The sequence below is a fragment of the Erpetoichthys calabaricus genome, chromosome 9, assembly GCF_900747795.2.
Source record: "Erpetoichthys calabaricus chromosome 9, fErpCal1.3, whole genome shotgun sequence".
NCBI lineage: Eukaryota > Metazoa > Chordata > Cladistia > Polypteriformes > Polypteridae > Erpetoichthys > Erpetoichthys calabaricus.
In genome coordinates, this window is record NC_041402.2 from 71174477 (window position 1) to 71199762 (window position 25286).

The following is a 25286-nucleotide window of genomic DNA, read 5'->3' on the forward strand; positions in this document are numbered from 1 at the left end:
CAAGACTAAACAGGAAATGTCTCTCATATTGTATTCATGCCAATATTACTGGCATACTTTTTAGCATACTTTCATTATGGATAACTGGGGGAGATAAACGGAGACTGCACTACTATATGCTACTGTGCAAGTCTTTTTTGGCGATCTTATTCATAAAATGGAAAAGGAGTACACTAAAAGAATTCAACCATAAATGATCTTGAGCTATATAAGAACAAAAATATACCCCAACTTGGACCCTTCCCACCCCACATGAGACAGGAAACCATATAGGATTACAAATAAAAAGTTGACAGGTAAACTTGACATACATACCTCATGCAGCAAACGTGTACTAAATTTCCAACATGATAATCAAAAAATGGGAGATTAGCTGGCTTTGTATACATTAATCTAAATAAATAAGCATGATACTGTACTTATTAAAGTGGGGAAAAAAAAGGGATAAAAAAAATTCAATAACTAAATCAGGGACACTGTGTGCAAGCCAACTAGTGTTCATGCTATGGGGAAGGAAGGATTAAAAAAATCATATTTAAAAGGCAACATTTACACATGTATTATATTGATAGCTGTGTTAGGCTATTAAGAAAGAAAGGAAAAAAAGAAATTAACTAAAAGACACTTTTCTAGGAAACAGTAGGGAGTAAGAGCAGGTCAAGTAAAAATAAAGACAAATTCAGCAGGTGGCCCAAATTAAATGATTAGCAGCAGGAAGGAGCATGAGGGTATTTTTTAAAACAGCAAATAATGGACCTCTCTAAGTCCCTGTAGGTATTAAAAAGTTACTGTAAATCCTTTAAACTTATATCTAATTTTTAACAGTCATCCAAACATATTTAGGTCAATACGATGCAAGTTCCCAAGAGGCAAAATGAAATGCCACAGGATTTCGGTCACTGAACTTGAAAAATAGGCAGCTAGCCTCCAAAGCGGTGATATATGGAGACTCCGGACCAAAAAGGTAGAAACAGGTAGGTTATGGTCATATGTAAGTGCTAGGTAAGAGGTATACTCTGTCCAGAGGCATCAACCTTACAGTAGAAGTGTCTCTCCAGGATCTTGCAGAGCAGCACTATCATTCTTATACCCCTGTATCACTGAGGTGGTAGGAAAGGGATGAGGAATCCCCATGTGTCACCTCAAAACCAGTTTCATAGAAAAAGCAATGACAATAGAAGACAAAATCACTAGCAGGATTGATACTTGGATTTGCTTCTGGGACAGAGGGTCTTATATTGTATATTGCCCTCCTGATGCACAGGTGGGAGACCTCCTGCAAGAGAAGTATATGCTCCTGCCCTGAGCAAGCATAGATTCAGTTGTCACTGTTTATGTTGGAACAAATGACATTCATAAGGGCAGGCTACAAGTTTTGCAATCCAAAATAAATGCTTGGTTCCAAGCTGATGAGTAGAACTGACAAGGTAGTGTTCTTAGAAGTTCTATCTGCTCTACATGCCTGTCATGGTAAAACTGAGGAGATTAGAAGGTTCAAGCTGATGAAGGGGCATAGGTTTATGGGGCATTTGGGCTCCATTTGGAACAGATAAGACCTGTTCTACTGTGACAGATAACATTTGAAACAGAGGGGCACCAACATATTGGGAGGTGTATGAGTAGGTTAGTTGATGATTTTGAAGTGAACAGGTTAGCAGGGAGTTTAGGTCAGGCCAGGTTTATAACTTCACATAAAGGAATAAACAGTAGTATTAATACAAATATACTTGAACACTGTCAAATTAAATGGCCCACAATTAATAAGCCAAAATAAAATGATTAATACATTAAAAACTGCTTATCTTAATGGTAGAGATACAGTATTAGGAATAAACCACGCGAGCTGAAATTGTATGAATTAATTGGGCTAACCTTTCAAACAACAGATCGCAAGAAGCAGAGTATTTGAACAGAATCAGTGACTTTTTTTTTAATATCCAAGAATGTTACTGTGCCAACAAGAATGGGAAATCCCTACAGAAAGACATTAACTTTAAAGCACTAATACCTGTACACCAATAGAAAAACTACATTTCCAAATTCTGAGTGTGTTGTTTCCCTTTCTGACAAAATATTGTATATAAATGTTAACAATAAATGTTTGCATCTCTTTGACAAAGTTAACATAAGCGTATATGAAAATAAAAAAGGAGTCTACCCACCATTCAGTATATAATATGCAAAGAAACAATATGAAAATTCTGATGGCCAGATATGTTCCAAATACAAAAGGCTATAGCAAGAACATGAACATGTTCTCATCTTTTCAAAAACTAAGTCAGGTATTTGGACACACCTGAAAACTGGAGTGAAATTTAAAAAATTGATTTAAAGTACTGTACAGGGTCAAAGACTACTATGTTCCACCATGCAAGGGACACCTGTAACAAACTGAACTTTTGGAAAATTATTTTTACATTATACTTTTTCTTGTCAATTTTGAGGAAAACTGGGCTTTTCATTAGTGGATATATGACTCTGTTCCTATGACTTTGCAAGAATCAAGAGAACAAATTCAAAGAATCTAATGGAATGTGTTTTTCATCATGCAAGGACAAAGAAAACCACCATAATATAAACTACTACAATGAAACAATACACATTTTTCTCATGTTGATTAGATACTGCCATATACGGAAAACAGAAAATAGTATACTTACTCATTGCCATTCTCCACAATGAAGACAAGCTGATTATGTCCATCACGGTTGATGAACTCCTGGGCAAATGTTACATCAGTGGAGACGAAAGCCAATTGTTTTAGTGAGTCACATTTAATATCATTGTTGTTGTTTTGGATGCCAGCGAACAGCTGGTCTGCGTAACGGCCCTAAAAGGCAAAGGGCAAAGAGCATATTGATGTTGTTACCATACATGTGTAATACTGCAAAAATCTGCAAGTGAAAGCAAAAAACTAGCACCCAAGGGGCAGAAGCAGTCCGTCATAGGTCATAGTTGTATACATTGACAGCTGGCTAAATTTTACACAGGAGATACAGATACTTATCTTTAGGATGTAAGATGATTGAGATTTCAGGATCCTCCTCCTTGCATATAAAGCCTTAAATGGCCACAGCCCTGCTTACTTATCTGAGCTTATTATTACTTACAAACTGGAGCATGCATTAAGGTCTGAAGATGCCAACCAACTAAAGATTCCAAGGCAAGGACAAGCCTTTAGTAATCAGGCTTCAAATCTGTGCAAAAATCAGCCTGCTTATACAAGAGATACCCCTCTGTCTCAGCTAATTTAGTATAGCATACCCTGACTTGAGCTGTGCATTCTTGATCTCTGTTTGTTATTCATTTGTACAAATACCATATATTATTACAACAATAATGAACCTTTCATAAACTTTTTCTATTCTGTTTCACTAGTTGGTATCCTGTTGTGGTACTGGGTACCACTTTCTGTTATAAGCTGTTTTTCAACCCATGAAAAAGACATCTGAGATACTGGGAGCCTTGGAATCAACAGATAGAAGAATTTTGTTATCATATTAGATGGGCCAGCACAGACTCTACTATAGAATGCCCAGGAGGGGAATAGGCAACTAGTTGGCCTAGGTCTCCAGGACTGTGTCTGTCCTAGTCTTTGACTTTCTGTTTAATTGACAGTGGACCTGCTAGAGGTTTTATCCCCAAGGGATGATGCTGACTGGAGTTTGTTTTCCTCTCCTTCATTGCCAACTGGCAATTAATTAATTGTTGAACTATGGACAGATATTGCTGGATTCCACTCAAGCTACTTTATTTTTCTATTTGTTTAAATAAATCTTTGTCACACATGTAACTATAATGCAATTTGTAAAACTTGTATTTACATTTTAGCTGAGAAGAGCTCTATTTAGAAATAAATTGAATCAAAAACACACTGTGGGGAGTAAAACTGAATAAAATGGTACCACAACGGAACCAGGTCTCTACTGTTGGGAGACATCAAAAATATCTTGTTACCCTAATATCACTGGAATGAGAATAACCATATTCAGTAATTCTTCGTATGGTCATCAAAATAAAGAAGCCATATATTTAATAATTTCATAGTATTTTTCTTCAGAAAGGTGACAAAAATAATTTAAAAGTCTGAAACACAACAATTTGTATTTTAGCTACTGATACTACTCTTAAATTTTTGGTTAAGTGCTTTTTGGAAGTATTCACTTAAAACAATGCTTTGTAAAGCAAGGATAGTTTTTTAATCTAGTAATACAGTATATTTCTAATAACATACATTCTTCAAGTTCTAGTTTTTAGAAAATAAGTCATTGATTTATTTACACACTATGACAAGTATTAATGATATGTAAAAACTGCTGTATTAACAAATAAACATACACATATACAGCACCATATATTATATACACAAAGCATGAACAAACAAAAAAAGACCAGTGATAAAATTATAAAGTATTTTTAAACATGTAAGGGAATTAAAAAATGCATTTTTATAATGTATAGCAGTGTGTGAATATTGTTTATTAAACTACAGTACATGTGAAGTACATGCTATGATGTACAACAATATCAGCAACAATAATTCCACAGAAATCCCTTGACTGCAACAGTCTAAGAATAGTTAACTTCTTGACCTCTGTCTCTCAAACTAAGGTTATGGAATAGAATGTTTTAATGAAGAGTTTTTAAATCACTACTAAGGTTTTATTGTTTTTGAAAAAGACGCTGAACAAGAAGGCATTTCAAAACATGCTATAAACATTCTATTAAATACTCAATACCTTTTTAGTACTTTATAAACTACAGCAAAAAGTTTAACTATAAAGTGCATTACCCATAAGCTTTTCAGAACAAACAAATGACACATGTACAGTATCATAGGACAGTGACATAAATACTCATAAATAAATATAAACACAATTGAATCTTAAATATAATATTGATTTTTGTATTGGCTACAGTAGTTTTTTCTCAAAATAAACAAATGATTGCTGGATCACAAACATACGTAAAATACACATTTGTAAATCTCTTTCTGCCTGAACACATGACTAGTCCCCCTGGTCAACATTTCTGAGCCTAACAATATGTAAATGCTGGGTGAGCAAAGATTCCTAAATTAGGACAACAGATGTTCTAAAATACAATGAATCATGGAGTTGGACTGATCACTGCATTCAGATTTTGTGCATACTGAGTGCTTTTCAAAAAGATGCATTGTAAAACTAGGTATCTAGTTAAATCTTAATTTACTTCAGCAATATTGCTGGAAATTAATATAACCAAACCATTTCTTTCAACATGTAATTTATATATTATTTGGCTACACTTTAATATGGCTTTTCATTATTAATTTATTATGCATTTAGTCCAGGAATTGGCAGCCCTGAATCATTGGAAGCTTTTAAAATGAGGCCAATAAAAGTACAAGCACAAAAGAAATATTATGTTAGGCACCTTGGTAGCAACTGAAATGTTCTGTTTGAGCCATTTAAATCAGTACAAAAGGCTGATGCCCATTTTCAGAAAGTTTAGGTTCTATACAACATACTCTAAAGTACTGACAGAACACTTAAACAGAAACAGATAATGAAAAAACGAATGGTGTAAGTACATGCAAGCATTGAAAAAAATGATATCCTTGACCTTTAAAAATGCACCAAGTTGTCAATACTATGTTAGGTTACTATACTTTTTAAAAGGTACTTTTGCCTGTTTAATTGTTAGCTTTTACTCAGATTGCTTCACCATTTTTACAAAAATGTATAGCCTAAAGGTAAAATTTGTCACTTATTGTACATGAATGGGCAAATATATACCACAGAAACACCTTGGATTAAGAATTAGTTTTAAGGCTGTGTAATGTAATGCCAAAATGTTTTAAAGTGTTGCAATCAGACATACAGCTGATCTTATGAGTAGTTATTCTAAGAATGTTTCCCTTCATACCATGCAAGTTCCAACAGGGTGTGCAGCAATTGACTGTGTGCTTTAATATCTAATTCATAGAAGAAAATTATAAGTATAAAGCAGACTGCAGCAAGAATGTTTTGTCCTTACATATGCTCAAGAAAATGTAGGTTGATGGCCCCAGTGCCATGGATCATGGATAAACTAACAGACAACAGGTTTGTGATACTTCGAGAAGATAATTTGGAACACAAGGTGACCCAGGGAACCGTCTCATTCCTTTCTCTTTACACCAGATTTTTAAATATAAATGCAATTCATTCCATCTGCAGAAGTTCACATCTCACTATATGAGGAGACAAAGGAGTTGGTGATGAATTCCTTAACAACAGTCATCATCAAGTTGGAGGAGATGGAGTTCTTTAAATATCTGTGGTCTGTATGAACAAGAGCTGAGAACAGGTGTGCAACACAGACCTGCTGTACAAAATGGGCTAGAGAAGGCTCTTCTTTATGACGAGGCTCAGGTGTTTTGTTTGTAATAAGCTGTTAAAAACACTCTACTAGTCCACAGTGGCCAATGTACTGTTCTAAACTGTAGTCTGCTAGGTGAGAATCATCAGACCGGGGTACCAAATATCTAAAAATAAACTGATTAGGAAGGCCAGCTATACTATGAAACTGATCCTGGAATCACTATAGATAGTGGCAGAAAACAGGTTGATCATAAAATCAGAGACCATCATAACTAAGTATTCCTATCCTTTCCATGATGCAATATCCTGGAGCACCCTTAACACTAGAATTACCAGAGCCTACGAAAAAACTCATAGATCCGTCCCACCTTAAATCGCTTCACACTTCTCCATCAGCGTCTTTTGTCCTGTAAATGTGTTGATAAGCAGCAAACAGCAATAAGCATCCTATCACATCCCCCACCGGCGCACAGTTTTCTCAGCTCAAATCTGTTTACCTGAGTGTCAGTAGCTTGGAGTTGTATAGCGTGAGTAGTCGAGCAAAATGACACCTTTTATAAATACTATATCATTATTTGGAACACATGCATTTCATGTGTGTTCCGTGTCTACAACGATCTATGTAAACACTTCGTTAAAACAGAAACATTTTTCATGTTTTAGTAATAATTGACAAAATGTAGACATGAAGTATATAATGTGTGAAGCCTGAATTCCAAATATCAAAGAAACACTTTCACAACAGGTACAAATATAACAGAACAAATGAGCTTTTATTCAAAAATATAACTGCAAAAAAACAACATGCGTTTACCTGCAACATTGACACGCAATTGGTACGAGAGATTGTAACAGCCGGTGTAATTTATGATACTTGTAAAGGTTAGCTTTGTTTTTTTTCTATTCTGTTATTCTCTCAGCCGCGTTCACGTTCCCAACGCCCCGCGGCCCCCCCCCCCCCAACACATTTGACACTACTGTTTTTACATAGACACGCTATAACAGAGGTACACTCAACTCATGCTGACGATTCTACATCGGATCAAGAATGCACTTTTGCTATCGCTGCACTTTGTATATGTACATGGGAAGCTTTGCACTCGTGACTTTACGCTGTAGATTTGGCTCTTACATACAAAGGACGGTGCATGTGCCCAAAACATTAACATTTATATGTTACTTACATAAAAGCCAGATCCGATGTAGAACCATCATCATGTAATTAAATAACTCAAGGTAAATAACATTCGATTTACCTATTTACCTTTATTTATTTACTTACTTCCTACAGCGTAAAGTCTCAAGTGCAGAACTTCCCATGTACATATACAAAGTACAGCGATGGCAAAAGTACATTCTTGATCCGATGTAGAACCCTCGTCATGTAAGTAAATAACTCAAGGTAAATAGGTAAATAACATTAGCTCTAGCTTTTATGCAAGTAACATATAAATGTTAATGTTTTGGGCACATGCACCGTCCTTTGTATGTAAGAGCCAGATCTACAGCATAAAGTCACAAGTGAACTGCAGAGCTTCCTCTGTTTGATCGTCAAAAGCATGCTCACGAATTACACATGTAATGTCAAGAAAAATACCTGCTGACACTTTATTATGCGAGCAATGATACGAGAATGCAGTTAGACTTTTTTGGGTACATACACCACGCTAGTGTTTAGATCTGGAAGGTGTAGCATTGTCGAAATAATTAACATGCGAGCAATAGCGCATCTCTATGTGATCCAAATAAATAACATATGAGCTATAGCGCGTCTTTATGTGATCCAAATAAATAACATTTGAGCTATAGCGTGTCTTTATGTGAAAACAGCAGTGTCAGATGGGGAGGGGGGGTAGGGTGGAATCGTGAACGCGACAGAGAATGAAAGTGAATAAAAAAAAAAAAAACAAAACAAAGCTAACCTTTACAAGTAACACACATTTACACCGGCTGTTACAGACTGACTGAGCTCATTTGTTCTGTTATATTTGTACCTCTTGTGAAAGTGTTTCTTTGATATTTGGACCTTAGGTTTCACACATTATAAACTTCATGTCTACATTTTGTCAATTATTACTAAAACATGAAAAACGTTTCTGTTTTAACAATGTGTTTACATTGATCGTTGTATACACGGAACACACACGAAATGCATGTGTTTCAAATAACAATATAGTATTTATAAAAGGTGTCATTTTGCTCGACTTCTCACTCTATACAATTCCAAGCAACTGACACTCAGGTAAACAGATTTGGGCTGAGAAAACCATGCGGTGGTGGGGGATGTGATAGTAGACTGCTTGCTGCTTATCAACAAATTTACAGGACAAAAGACGCTGATGGAGAAGTGTGAAGCGATTTAAGGTGGGACGGATCTACGAGTTTTTTCATAGGCTCTGGTAATTCTAGTGTTAACCACTGAGTCACTTCAGTATAATGTGCTAAGACATACTAATGTGCCATCAGAATGTACAGTATAATGCCTCCTCTCATGATGCTTGTCAGCTATAGCAGACACGTCGACTTAGAGAGAATATTTTGGATCATTAGACATTAAATACCACAGATTGCCTAATAAAAGGTGGATTGAACACACAAACAAATAAATCATTTACTGGCTCATAGCTTCTTGTTTGCATATATTTTCAATTATAACATTAACATACTTCGTTAATTTAAAAGAAAAAAGTTTACATCGTCATGATGCTGCTGTGCATAAAACTGCTTCAGTATTTAATCATGAAAAGAAAAACAAACAGTTTTCTTTCTTCTAGACCAGGGGTAGGCAACGTCGGTCCTGGTGAGCCGCAGTGGCTACAGGTTTTCATTCCAACCCAATTGCTTAATTAGAAACCAATCATTGCCAATCTCAGACCTTATTTAATTTTATGGCTTGTTAGTCTGTGCAATGTAAGGCTCTTATATCGTAGATTTTTTTCCTTTCCAAAGATATCATCCAAATAATATGAAGCCTAAAACAGATCATTTTCAGTCTGTCACATTTTTCTATTAAGTGTTTTATTAAATCAAACAGTACATGATGAACACACACAGATGTAATTGGAAAAAAGCTAGCTGGAGAACTGCTGGCTGCTTTGTCTTTTACATCTTATTGCTAATAAGGAGCAATTAAAACACTGAATGCAGCAGTTTAAGATTGAAATAAGCAATTAAGGTTGGAGAACCTTAACAAGAGAGACCACTAAAATGAAGCATCAAAATGTCACTTAAGCAATATGTGCTTCATCAGCAATATTTGAGTTCTCGTTAAGGAACTGGGTTGGAACAAAAACCTGCACATACTGCGGCTCACCAGGACCGACGTTGCCTACCCCTGTTCTAGACTCATAAAAGGATAAGGAAGAAACTAATATTTCTTCTGGGTCAAAAGTTTAAATTCATAGCTATAATTAGCTATTTCATGCTGCACGTATGAGGTCAGAGGCACGTGAGCCGAGTACAAACATTCAGCATCAGTAGTCTATACAGAGCTATGCAGTCTTTTGTAAGAAGCGCTAACATAAAATGGTGGCACTTTGCACAGTGCTGTTTTTTTTTTTTTGTCACATGCTAATTTACCCAGGTGGCAGTGAATTGTCACTTTCTCAGTGGCAACAACCATGACCATCTCTCTTGTCCCCAAGGTAGCCGCTCCAGTTTCATTTTGCCCACAGCTTGTTTTTAGCAAAGCAGAAGACTGTTTGTCATGAGACGTGGTGTGAAAATATTGTCAATAGTGACATTTCTCAATAAACAAGCAAAACACTCAACGAGTCACATCACCACAGACTCGGACAGTCTCTTCCTGGAAGTCAAGAGAAATATCCCTAGCCCCTGCACCTACTCCTGTGGGAATATGGCAATCACCCACACCAAGTGCTATTAACACTAGAATTACCAGAGCCTACGAAAAAACTCATAGATCCAGCCCACCTTAAATCGCTTCTTAAATCCGTTCACACCTCTCCGCCAGCGTCTTTTGTCCTCTAAATGTGCTGATAAAGACAAGCTGCCAGCAGCCGGCTATTCCACCCCCCCACCAACTTAGAACATGCACAAACTTCTCCCAGCTCATGCCTTGATTGATTATCTGAGAGTGACAGAACTGGAGTTTTAGAGTGGAAATAATAGATCGTTATTTGGAACACACGCATTTCATGTGTGTTCCGTTTCTACAGTAATCTGTGTAAACACATTGTTAAAACAGAAACTTTTTCATATTTTAGTAATAAATGTTACAAAATGTAGGCATAAAGTATAGAATATGTAAAGCCTGAATTCCAAAGATCAAATAAACACTTCCACAAAAGGTTCAAAGATGATACAACAGTTTCCGTGGCATAGCGCGCTAAGATTTGCTTCTCAGATCGCAGCAGCTTTGCCGTGCCTCACAGACCTAAGTTCGATTCTCCTCTGGGGATAAAGTGTTACTTTTTTTTTTCTTTTTAACCTCAAAACGGACATAAAATTTATAAATTGGTATGCACTGTCAGTTAATGAGATCGTTATATTTTCATGTGGGATGCTCCTTTTAAAATATTTTTTTAACAACTGAGACTGCAATTAACATGAACAACTGTCCTTATAACTGTTATTTTAAAGATCCATAACACACAGACAGACAGAGCACTGCATAATAGAGTGACAGACAGGCAGAAAAGTCACTAGATATATAAATAAACAGAGAAGGCACATGTACTGAAAGAAAAAAAAGATCAACATGTGCATTGTTCCTGTTGCACTGAATAAGCTCACGCTCTCTGACATCACCCCTCCCCCCGATCTGACTCTCTAAGTAACAGCACAAGTACAGATGCAAATTAACAATGATTACAAGAATAATCAATAAGTGTTTGTCTTTCTCAGGCTGTTTGTCCATTCAGATCCTAATTAACCTAAGTCTAATAAATTACAAATATGTGTAACAATCTGTTTAAGATTCTAAAAGAATGACCTAAAAGATACAAGGTTCAAGTTATTAAAGAATCTATACTAATAAAAGGCAAAGCCCTCACTGACTGACTCACTGACTCACTCATCACTAAAATCTGGAATAGCCTGCCAGTAGGAATTCGCCAGGCTAATACAGTGGAGCACTTTAAAAAACTACTGAAAACACATTACTTTAACATGGCCTTCTCATAACTTCACTGTAATTTAATCCTGATACTCTGTATATCCAATTCATTATAATAACTATTCATTCAAAATCTGTACTAACCCATACTCTCTCTTCTGTTTCCTTTTCCGGTGTCCTGTTGGTGGTGGCATGCGCCACCACCATCTACCCAAAGCACCATGATATTCCAACAATGATGGATGGATTAAAAGCCAGAAGTGTGTACGACCATCAGCATCAAGTGACTCCGTGAAAAACCCGAACTACAAAGAGGACTATTTCATTTATGTTGGGTAGAATGCCCAGAGGGGACTGGGCGGTCTCGTGGCCTGGAACCCCTACAGATTTTATTTTTTTCTCCAGTCTTCTGGAGTTTTTTTTTGTTTTTTCTGTCCACACTGGCCATCGAACCTTACTCCTTTCTATGTTAACTAATGTTGTCTTATTTTAATTTCTTATTCTGTCTTTTATTTTCCTTCTCTTCATTGTGTAAAGCACTTTGAGCTACTTTTTGTATGAAAATGTGCTATATAAATAAATGTTGTTGTTCTCCAACTTCCCGTGTAGGTAGAAGGCTGAAATTTGGCAGGCTCATTCCTTACAGCTTACTTACAAAAGTTAGGCAGGTTTCATTTCGAAATTCTATGCGTAATGGTCATAACTGGAACCTGTTTTTTGTCCATATACTCTAATGGAGGAGGCGGAGTCACGTATCGCGTCATCACGTATTATGCCTCCTATGTAATCACGTGAAGTGAAAAACAAGGAAGAGATTTACAGCACAAGTCAAACGCGGGAACGAAGGTAAATGACGTTAATTGTTGAGTGTCTTTTAATATTGTGTAATTGTTGAGTGTCTTTTAATACTGTGTAAGCATGCATATTAACAGATGTGCAATTAAACGTGTGCATTTACGGGGTGATTTCTCAGGCTTAAAGCTCGAAGTGATCACTCGAGTGAAGGCAGCTTCACAAAAAAAAAAAACAGATCCTTAACAAACTGTTATTGGTATATTTTCCCTCAAATTTAAAAGGTTTTCTTTTCTTCTTAATAAAAATTTAAAAGCAGAACTTCGCCGGTGCGAACCGCGGGGATTTGAGCGACTGACGCATACAGACAAATTCATGAGTGCAGGTACTTCGGAAACAAAGCACCGTGTAAACCTAAAGTTTAAATTAAGTTCATAGACCTACAAAAGGTTGCCATTGATTTCAGGCAAGATTGCTTTTCTCCTGTACAACTATACGTTGCATTCTCAAGAGTGTGCTTGCACTGCTTGGTCATATTACAACCGGAGTGCTGAACTGACAACGTGATATACAAACAGAACAATCATAAAAACAGGATTAAATAAAAAGGCTGCTTCCGTTGGTAAAGCAGCGAAAAAGGAAGACCTTATATGACGTTCATTTGTAAAACAGCGGAGAGGCTGTGTGAAGTCAGCTTCACAAAAAAAACAGATCCTTAACAAATTGTTATTGGTATATTTTCACTCAATTTAAAAAGGTTTTCTTCTTAATAAAAATTTAAAAGCAGTACTTCGCCGCTGCAAAGCACGGGGATGGGGATGTATATATATAGATAGATATTATATATATATATATATATATATATATGATAGATAGATAGATAGATAGATAGATAGATAGATAGATAGATAGATAGATAGATAGATAGATAGATAGATAGATAGATATGTATGTATGTAGATATGTATATATGTGTATATATATGTAGATATGTAAATATGTATATATATGTCTGTATGTGTGTATATATATATGTGTGTGTGTGTGTATGTATGTGTGTATATGTATGTGTATATATATGTTGATATATGTATATACTGTATATGTGGATGTGTATATATATATATATATATATGTAGATATATGTAGATATGTGTATATGTAGATATAAGTATATATGTTTATGTATATATATATATATATGTTTACATAACCTCTTTAACACACTATTTCTCCGCTGCGAAGCGCGGGTATTTTGCTAGTTAAATATATAGAATTTAAAATCAGGCTATAGCAGTTATTTATAAATATATAAAAAGAGTGTGTTTGAAATGAGATGTACAGTCCAAAGTTTAAAAGTTTAAGGAAGCTCTGTTTAAATAAAGTCAAATGGTTCAGGTTTTCTAATTGCTGGATGTTTACACAGGTGTCCTTACTGCTGCCAGGTTAACCAGTGTTAGTTTCATGATATTATTCAGTCTAGGCTACATATTCATTGAACTGTAAACTGCTTAGTTCAATCTAATGAGTTTGAACATTAAAATCTTCATATGGCTTATTTTATATTCCATATACTGTAAACTGTTACCCAAAATTTAATGTGAAGCTTGTCAGGTTTGCGTGACACGTACTGAATAAAAAGGAATTGACATTTAATGGGCTATAACTGTTCCTTAATTGTTATGTTCTGAACTGCCATATGACACATGATGCAGTTCTGCACAAATGAGTGAGAAGTGTCTGATATATCAACAAAGCTGTCTGTATGCCGTAATGCCATTTAGGAAAAAATCATGTATCTGTACGTGATCTGTTGTCACTGTGTCAGTATCTGATTTAACCACTTTTCATGAGGTATCCGGCAATATAGTCCAGTCATTCAAAATCAATAATGGTATTTTTACATACCCAAAAGTGTCTTCCTTCAAATAAATCATAAGTTTCAATACAGTAATCCCTCCTCCATCGCGGGGGTTGCGTTCCAGAGCCACCCGCGAAATAAGAAAATCCGCGAAGTAGAAACCATATGTTTATATGGTTATTTTTATATTGTCATGCTTGGGTCACAGATTTGCACAGAAACACAGGAGGTTGTAGAGAGACAGGAACGTTATTCAAACACTGCAAACAAACATTTGTCTCTTTTTCAAAAGTTTAAACTGTGCTCCATGACAAGACAGAGATGACAGTTCCGTCTCACAATTAAAAGAATGCAAACATATCTTCCTCTTCAAAGGAGTGCGCGTCAGGAGCAGAGACTGTCATAAAGACAGAGGAAAGCAAACAAATCAATAGGGCTGTTTGGCTTTTAAGTATGCGAAGCACCGCCGGTACAAAGCTGTTGAAGGCGGCAGCTCACACCCCCTCCGTCAGGAGCAGGGAGAGGGAGAGGGGAGAGAGAGAGAGAGAGAGAGAGAGAGAGAGAGAGACAGAGAAAAACAAACAGTCAAAAATCAATACGTGCCCTTCGAGCTTTTAAGTATGCGAAGCACTGTGTAGCATGTCACTTCACAAAGCAGCTGCACAGAAGGTAGCAACGTGAAGATAATCTTTCAGCATTTTTAGACGAGCGTCCGTATCGTCTAGGTGTGCGAACAGCCCCCCTGCTCACACCCCCTACGTCAGGATCAGAGAAAGTCAGCGCAAGAGAGAGAAGAGAGAAAAGTAAGTTGGGTAGCTTCTCAGCCATCTGCCAATAGCGTCCCTTGTATGAAATCAACTGGGCAAACCAACTGAGGAAGCATGTACCAGAAATTAAAAGACCCATTGACCTCAGAAATCCGCGAACCAGCAAAAAATCCGCGATATATATTTAAATATGCTTACATATAAAATCCGCGATAGAGTGAAGCCGCGAAAGGCGAAGCGCGATATAGCGAGGGATCACTGTATTGTCTGCCCTTTTTCCATTATTAAAATATGTGATTTGCACACATATGTCCAGAGCCAAGCAGCACGTCACAGGTGAGTAAGACTGCTTTTATCAAATATCCCACCTATGTCGAGCTACATACAGTGAAAGGATAATTACCATTGGATAGCTGAGGTGCAGAGCATTCTAACTAAGTATAGTTGTCTATGTCACAACTCTGCGTAAATGGCAACAAATATAATGCCTGCATTATAGCTTATCTTTACCCACTGTTATGCATCATTGCACCCAAAAATTGAGTTCAATTCAGTATAAAGTTTTGACTTTATTGAGAAGTACGTGTTTGATGAAGGACTCAAGGCTATGCTTGATGTCTAAGTATTGCTTAGTATTACTCTGAAGCGTTGCACAGTTCAAGTGTCATAGGTTCAATTACCACACCCAGAGGCTGTCTGCTAAACGTTCTCCCTGTGTTCGTTTTCTCAGCACTTAGGCCTGTTGTAATTTCTTGCAAGGACCCCCACCCTCCCCCTGCCCCACCCACCTTTCACCTTCAATTGTAGTTCTGTAAAGAGATTATTTAGATGAAGAGAGTAAATGTTTCCAAATCAGGGGACACCTTGCGCCAAACATTATAACTTTGCAATGCAATGGGATATGACATCTAACCAAAGTACAATGATAACTGACAGAATGAGACACAAAAGAAACTTGATGCCAAGGTTGTACATTATAAAGTATCTTAGTTACATACTGTAAAATGTAGGACTGCAACAGCTAATAGTCATAATTGATTATTAAAAACAGCAACGATCACTTTCATCGATTAATTAATTACGTCATCAGGCCGAGTGCGTTGTGCTGAGCAATTGCATCACTAGTTCATTCAGCTGTGAACACATTTGGAAAAAGGCAGACAGCATGCAAGTGTCAGAAAAGACACTGCAATCTAAGACTTCCAGAGTTTGGGAGCACTTTACTCTGAATGCTGAAAAAAAGGGTTGTGAGCTGAAAAATGTGTTGGACTGACCTATGGCACGAGAGCACAATGGAGATACGTATGCACATATGAATAGGAAACATACTATTAAAGTCTCAGTGGAGGAGGAAGACTCGTTATCATTCCAGTAAGTTGAATGTTACTTCAGCATCATGTGATACAAATACCTAACACAATGTTTTACTAGACTAGGTATGACAACATTATTTTCAGTTTGAAGCAAGGAATAATAGCCCAATCCTTTACAATGCAAATAAAATTCTAGCATATTTCATTACAGACATCTATAAAAAATGAGTCATTAACCACTAGCTAGTAAACGTTTAGATAATCCCAATCCCAATTTTTTTTTTCTTTTGACGTGGTGTAACGTTAAGAGTGTGTGTGACTATAAAAAAATGGATATGAAGTCACATAAATCCCTGTTGTCTAAGGAAATCACTCAGCGAGACTACAGCAGTATTTCGCTCCTTCTAAGCCAAAAGATACGATCAGGGTGGGAAATTGAAAGTTACAAACTAGTTGGATATCTGATTTAATCTAGCTTTTGTATAATTTGGAGGAAGATGTGATAATGTGCAAGTACTGTTGCAAAACAGATTTTGTGGCAGGATCACACAGTTTCAAATAAGAAAATCTAACAGCACACTCCCAACAGCAAATGACATTGAGTAGGCTAAGACAGTGTGTTGACTGCAAGCATATGTGCCAGAGAATCTGTCATGGTAAAAGGTTTCCAGACACAAAAAAGATGAATGACGATCCAAAAAGATATACATTTTCAGTTAAATAAATCAAATTTGCACTTAGAGAATCTGTACAAAACGTTTTCAAAACCTGGCAGGATCTAATCAATAACATTTTAGAATAAGCATTTAAATTGAGGAAGTGGGTTCTCTCTCCTCTATTACTCCATTTACTGTATCTTTATTCATGTATTAATTTATCTATTCACTTTTCTTTACCAATAAACATTGAATGAGTCAGCTTTGAGTAATCTTTATAACACTGCCAAATACCACCACTGGTGATGTTTCCTGTTATAATATGGAGAACTGTGATGTCTTTTTACCTCAATCCACCATTGTAGATGCTTTCCACAGTCAGTGGATTCAATTATTCATAAAGATATCTATTTTATTAATGTGGGATTAAACATACACTTATGAAACACCACTAAATCCGGTCAACAAAACATGAGACATCAGAAAGATAAGCTTCTCTTTTTTTGCAAGGCTCACAACAGGCTACTTCTCCTAGCTGACTTACATGCACTGAACTTGCGGGAGAGCATTCATTGGTTCTCAACTCTCATACAAAGTCCACCCCTGAAATTTAAAACAAAATCAAACTTTGTTTTCTCATAGGGCGAGTTGCAGATTAGTTTGACTGAGCTGTTTTGTATGTGAGTCTACAAAAAGTCATGGGAGTGCACTGCAAATGAAATGAACAAACAATACCTGAGAATGAAGACACATTCACCTCTGACATTAAGAGAAAAAACATCAGATAATATTCAACCTACAGCAAGAAGAAATCAGTAAGCATAGCAAGGGTTCAAGGAAACAAGAAAAGTAGTCAATATAGTTCTCTTAACTGGACTTGACAACTGTCTTGGCTTGAAAAATGGACATATCTGATAATTTTTTAAGCTCTTTGTCCATGCCTCACACCCTCTATTATAAAGCACCAGTGAGGACAAGATATGTTTTAAATTTAAAGAAAGTGCTCAACACATATAACCATGTTTGTGAAGAAATAACTTTAACTTGAAAAATACCAAACTAATCCTTTACAGTGCATAAAATGGAATTTTTTTTTTATTTTTATTTTTTTTAAAAAACATGATAAATCTTTGCAGATATGCCTCAAAGAAGTCTGAAAGGTCAGTGGGGCAAGCTCAAGAAAGGACATGGATTATAAAATGTATGAGGTTTAGAGAAAAGGTACAGGAAATGATCATATTAATAAACAGTTACCATAAATGAGGAACTAAAAACATCAACTGGGAAATTAAATAAATGAAGCAAATAAGCATTAAGCAACAACGAAGAAACACAGAAAGAATCATAATGTAAAGGAAAATTCTTCTGAAATTAAAACTCCTACTAAAACTTACTGGAGCAGTGGTGAGACGCAGAATACTTCCATTTTTGATGTCTAGTCGGTTCTAGAAAAGAAAAGTAAAAAATAGAATGTTATCAAATATATACATACACAACCTAATGAATTACAATTCTTCAAAATGACAGAGTAATTAGGCTAGAAAACAAGTTTTAAAATAATGTGTAGCTTGAAAAGCTGTTCTTCAGTTTCACATTCAAACAAAAACACCCCTACAAGCTAATTCAAACTAAACAGATATAATATGACAAAACAGTGGTAACACCTCAATTCTGAATGTATACAGACCAAACTTACAAACACTCCCTTTATCCAATCCAATAGTTAATCTTCAATGTCAAATTTCCTGCAAATATATATTTGGAAAGCAATCTTTCTTGGTTGTTGCAAGAATATTCAATGTCTTTTTAAAATTATTATTTTATAATTTTGCTTAATTTGTTACTTATGAATTTATATATTTTTTCATTGCGTAAGTTTTGTTAAGCTCACATGCATTTAATGTTAGCTACCTGTGGCAGCTGCTCTTGACTGGAGCATGGAGCTGCGTAATTCGGCTGTTCAGTGGTGCCATGAACCAGGAGTCAAGGGCGTGGCATGTGATGCTCTTTGTTTAAACAAAAGCTTTAAATTAAACTAAACTTTGTTAAATTGAAAGCTAAAAACAGGCTCAAGAATATTATTGTGCCAAAATAAAAAAAATCCAGAAATCGAGTTAGTGAATTTGTATTCAGTTTCGCTTCTTTTTATATGATGAACCGACCTCTGCCAATTTGTGGCTTCACTGACAAAATAAGGACTTTGTATGATAACACAATTAACTTTAAATTTTCTCTTATGTTCTTTTAGAAATGTCCTTTGCTTGTGGCTACAGTTCATGGCAATTAGTGATAAGTGAACTCCGCATTGTTTGCTTGCCTCGAATTTGGAGAAATCGCGGAAGTGTTTCGCCAAACTTGGCGAAATGCATTGAAGTCAATGGGGACAGACTAACTGAACTAAATTTGACTGCATAATAATGGTGTAATCATCTTTGAAGTGTCCCTGAGGGCAGGACAAACATCTGCCAACTATACTGGGCACATTATTCTGGTCAAAAAGGTGACCCGAACTATGTGGCAGCAGTGCCAACCACTGCACCACCGTGCCTCTGTGAGATCAGAGAATAAAGAACAAAGTCAGAGACACGCAAATGTATAATTCATGAAAACAAAGTGGAAATGATGGCCAAATTATCAGAAGATAATTCAATGAAAAAAGGAAAATGCGAATGGAGCAAATTTGCTGCAAATAACGCTTTGCCGAAATTTGCTGATCAACACTAATGGTAATATCAAAGAAAATGTGTTATGCTCACTGGCAAGCTAATAACAATCTTAGTCGCTCCCAAACCCGCTTACTTCAATTCAGAGGAGCAGGGACCAACAACCTATCCTGGTAGCACTGGGCACACTGCAGAAAAAAGGCCTGGACAGGGTACCAGTTTATCACAGGGTCCACTTACACACACACTCACACTGGGACCATTTAACCAAACCTGAACGGCTTAGAGAATAAAGGCAGTTAACTGAAGTATATAGATGAACAGCACAGAGACATATGGAGAACATGAAAACTCTATGCAGAAAATCAGGTGCTGGAATTTAATCTAGCATACTGGAACAGTAAAGTGGCAGTACCAATCATTGTGTCCTACTGTACCACCTATGCTATGAATAGGTTAGCTATATTTCAACTAAATATCTCATTGTTCTTAAATTAACTACATTCACACTTACACTCTTATGACTGCTCAACTGTCTTAAAGCTACACAATAATCTGACAGGAAAAACAGTATAGTATGGATGGGAAAAAAATAAAAATACAGATTTTTCTTTGCATTTTATTTTACAATCTCTACATTGTTTTATATCATTTTACTGAAGCAATTTTCCATGTTTTTTTTTTAGTGAAATGTGAGTGGAAATCTCCACAGACAAAATAAAAAAATTTACCTTCAAAATTCTATAAACTACTGTAAATATCAGAAAGAATAAGTTATGGCATTAAAAAAACACCTGAAAAATTAATATCAAAGTGCTTTTTAAACTTAGTTTTGTCCTTCACTCCCTCCATTCCATCCACAGAGTCTGAAATCCTTCATTGTGTTACATTTAAGGGGAGATTCTCCCCACATTTCAAAAATGAATTTCACACCCTGACACTAAAAACATGGTATCTGTAATGTTAAGCAGGTAATTACATGCTTACTCATGGAGTCTCAAATAGTTATTTTGACTTCTCTAGAAGCTGGACCGCAAAGAGGGGAAGTGGCTTGGAACAGTCAGACAAAGGCTAAGGTATACTAAGAACTATCTCCTTTATCTCCTGATAAAAACTCTTTAATTTAACGAATAACAGAAAACTGTAAAATTTCAAATTGAACTGTAAAATTTCAATTATAAATGACATACCTCATAGAGCACCCAAAACTTTCTGGAAATAAGTAGCAAATCAAGAACCATTTCAACCTAAAATCTGAACTGATTTATTGATTATATCTTTCAATTCTAACTTACTGCCTTTACAAATTTCCTCTTTTCAAAAAGCAAATTGATTTCTGAAAATGACTGAAATCAAATATATGAAAGAGAAAAAAAAATTCTCGTTTGAAGGGAATTTTAAATATTAGAACAATGTTTATGTGTGATGTATTGCTACAGGCTAAACCCTTAACTAGCACCATATTTGAGAGTGGGCATTCTCATTGGTCTACAACATGCTTACTGAAACATAATCTATACATATTAATAAAAGGCAAAGCCCTCACTGACTCACTGACTGACTCATCACTAATTCTCGAACTTCCCGTGTAGGTGGAAGGCTGAAATTTGGCAGGCTCATTCCTTACAGCTTACTTACAAAAGTTAGGCAGGTTTCATTTCAAAATTCTACGCGTAATGGTCATAACTGGAACATATTTTTTGTCCATATACTCTAATGGAGGAGGCAGAGTCACGTATCGCGTCATCACGCCTCCTACGTAATCACGTGAACTAAAAACAAGGAAGAGATTTACAGCACGAGTCAAACGCGGGAACGAAGGTAAATGACGTTAATTTTTGACTGTCTTTTAATACTGTGTAAGCATACATATTAACACATGTGCAATTAAACGTGTGCATTTACGGGGTGATTTCTCAGGCTTTAAAGCTCGCCTTTTATCAAACGCGGGAACAAAGGTAACTGACGTTGTTCACTGTCTTTTAATACTGTGTAACCATACATATTTACACATGTGCAATTAAACGTGTGCATTTACGGGGTGATTTCTCAGGCTTAAAAGCTCGCCTTTTACTAAAAAGGTAAATGCAAAACTATTTTCAATCATTCTATGATCTGCTTCTCACAACTGAAGGCACCGTGGCTGATGTTACGTCACTTGCTGTCCAACCATAAGCCTTACCTGGTGGTTAACCAGACACTCACTTCACTCCTTTTCGGGAATCGAAGCTCTGAGATTTTCTTTTGTTCTTAATTAAAACTTAAAAGCAATACTTCACCGCTGCTAAGCCCCTCTAGCGCCGACGTCCGAGGTTCGATTACCGTAAGCAAGTGCAGTGAGTGTGTAATTACATTCACGGCATTCGTAGTCTGATTCACAATCTGATTGTATGGGTGGTTACCTACGAGTTAACGCTTATACTTGGCCACCAAGTCAGGTCGAAGTGATCACTCGAGTAAAGGCAGCTTCACAAAAAAACAGATCCTTAACAAACTGTTATTAGTATATTTTCCCTCAATTTAAAAACGTTTTATTTTCTTCTTAATAAAAATTTAAAAGCGGTACTTCGCCGGTGCGAAGCGCGTGGATTTGACCGACTGACACATACAGACATATTCATGAGTGCAGGTACTTCGGAAAGAAAGCACCGTGTAAACCTAAAGTTTAAATTAAGTTCATAGACCTACAAAAGGTTGCCATTCATTTGAGGCAAGATTGCTTTTCTTCTGTACAACTATACGTTGCATTCTCAACAGTGTGCTTGCACGGTTTCAGATATATATGTATATATATATGTATGTCTATATATAAATATGTAAGCTTATAAGTACTGCCTTACTTCTCTTTAAGAAAGGAAGATGTAATGATACTTGATTTAAACGATTCCATGTCTTCCTGGGTTTGCGTAGCTTATTGTCAATATCTTTACACCTGTTTTTAACACTTATTTACTGAAACGGGCTTTCACGAAAAAAGTTAGGGCTTTGCTACAGGATACACCCTCCACAAGTTAAGCAAGTAAAAATAAAATATATATTTCTGTTTTATTTAAACCTTTTAAGTTCGTATGCATAGCCCCATTTGGCTGTTTAATTTTTTTTTTTCTTTCTTCAGTAATATTTAATCTCCTTAAAGAAAAAGAACATATCCATTTTACTTTTTTTGTACCTCTTTAGTAATATTTTAGTGTAAAAGGATAACCAGTATTTAAACCTTTTATGTTACTTTATACATTTATTTTACACAATGTTGAAAAATTAATAAGAAAGCTACATATTTTGGCAGCTGCTGCTTTCATTTTCAATGAAATGAAAAAAGCTCTCCAAGAGAAAACGTCAATGAAGAAGAAACAGTTTGCACTATCTAAAAATCAGAAACCCTCATTCATAAAAGTTTGCTGCAGATGACTTAACTGAAAATAAATGAATAGTTCCTATGTGTATAATACATATTTATCTATTTTACTTATGCCTTTATTCCACCAACTTACAACATCTGAGGTACAATTTGTTACATTACTTTTGTTTTTTGCAGCACAGGCAGGTGAAGTGACTTCCTCAGGGTCACATAGTGGTGTCAGTACCAGGATTTGAACTGACAAGCTCCGGGTTTACTGAAATATTACTGAACAAAGAAAAAAAACGAAAACGGGCAAATACGGCTATGCATACAGATGTCCATCCGTCCATTATCCAACCTGCTATATCCTAAATACAGGAGCCAATAAGTACATATGTTTATATATATATATATATATATATATATATATATATATATATATATATATATATATATATATATATATAGATATGTAAATTTGTATATGTATATATATGTTTATGTGGATGTGTATATACATATGTATATGTAGATATGTATATATATATGTATATGTATATATATGTTTGTGTGTGTCTGTGTGTGTATATTATATATATATATATATATATATATATATATATATATATATATATATATATATATATATATATATATATATATATATATAAAAGACAGCAACACTCATAACAATGACAACACAATTACATTGACAATCATGTTACGTTATTTTTAAAATGTTTCCTTTTTTTTTTTTCATAACCTCTTTAACACACTACTTCTCCGCTGCGAAGCGCGGGTATTTTGCTAGTGCCTTATACTTTATAGTAGGTAAGTAAATAAAGTTTACTTATATAGTGCTTTTTGTAGACATATGCTTACAAAGTGCTTTACAGGTTAAAAACCTATACATAGTACTGTAAATACAGTTCATGAAATATCAACTAAAACCAATGAAAGCAATAAAAGAGACAAAATATACATGTAAATATACAGAATCTCATACAGTTATCCAAAGGCTTGCTTAGATCCTTTCTAGCATGCAATTAATGTATAAAATATGTTAACATATAGTGCATATCAGCATTTTGTCAAAAGAAATACATATATTGACTTGATTATAACAGTCATCATTAAGGAGAAAGTCATAAAGACGACAGTATCAGTTAAGTTTAACAACTTTATTTTATCCCAAATAATTTATACAGATTGGGAAACAAGAAGTTCCAATGGCACAATATGTTTTTTGCAGTCAAACGATGACATCACTTTTAATTGGATAAGTCACTTTAGCTAGGAAAACAAGATTGTACTTCAATGCTTATAGCTGGCAAGATAGCATGAATGCTGTTTTTAAATAGCTATATTTAAAAATTATTTTATTAATTTAAAGTATTTTCTGTTCTTGCTCCTTGTCTTTAAAGATATAGTAAAAAGGAAAAAAGCTTTAAACGATAATAGTTTAGCATTTTATTTATTTATTTGCAATTTGCAAATCTGAAGCCCAGAAGCTCACCGTTTCTGTAATGTATGTCTGTATCCCATCTGTGTACTGAAGTGCATGGTTTTCAGGGCAATTGATGTTCCATCTGAAACATTGAATATTGAACACATTTATGTTATACTAAATCTTAAATCATTTACTTTGCAAACATAACATTTCAACATTTATAAAAACACTACTTTAAACCAGACAGTACCATAAGTTCAGTTACTGTTAATTCATTTTGTACTGGAAATTATGTTTAGCCTGAAACAAAACAATAAAGGTGAATCACAACATCAAAAGAACCAAACCCAGGCTACTAAAAACAGAAAGCAAATGTTAAATTGGTGTCTTTGTCAGCCATTTCATGCCAATCAACATTACAACAAGAAGAATGATTTGCTTGATCTGAAACAGGAACATCCATTATCCAAACCCATTTATGTTATTACCAGGTTAGAGGATGGCACATGCATTGTCATTAACAGTAAACACTATAAAGTTGAAAAAGAAAGTAACTGTGACATCAGATGGTGAGGTTATTTAGATTTCCTCTTATTTCCAGAATCTGTTAAAGTGCACGAGTCTACCATTAGAAAGAGGTAACACAAGTTAGAACTACATGGGAGGTGTTCCAAGATGAAACCTTTTCTGTCCAGAAAGAACATTAGGCAGATGTCACGTGTGTGTCTGGGAGGCATCCTTAGGGCTCAGTTTGATGGTAATTACCCACCCAACCAGGGACTGGCACAGTGTACTAATGCTTTCTCTTTTTCTCCCTCTGCAGACCTGAAGATTTACGGCCCTACCCCGGACCTGCAGGCAAGCCTCTGTGCACATCCCAGTTATTTGACTTGTGGGAAAAAATCAGGTGCTAGCTGAGACCAGAAGATCACTCCGCTAAGGAGATCGTCAAGTATGGCGCGTGTGACTTTGTTCTCAATTCCCTCACCGAATTTCTCTCCCAGCTGGTTACAAGACAAGAAA

At 35.6% G+C, this 25286-nt stretch overlaps 1 protein-coding gene across 1 annotated transcript in view; it reads right to left on the reverse strand.

The window, feature by feature from the left end:
• Positions 1–25286, reverse strand: part of elmo3 (engulfment and cell motility 3) — a 178787-nt gene that overhangs the window by 71616 nt on the left and 81885 nt on the right. Inside the window, exons 4-6 of the mRNA XM_028809711.2 lie at positions 24330–24402; positions 18205–18255; positions 2661–2830 (exon numbers count right to left, since the gene is read on the reverse strand). Of these exons, the coding sequence (XP_028665544.1) occupies positions 2661–2830; positions 18205–18255; positions 24330–24402 (294 nt within the window). The remainder of the gene's footprint in view (positions 1–2660; positions 2831–18204; positions 18256–24329; positions 24403–25286) is intronic.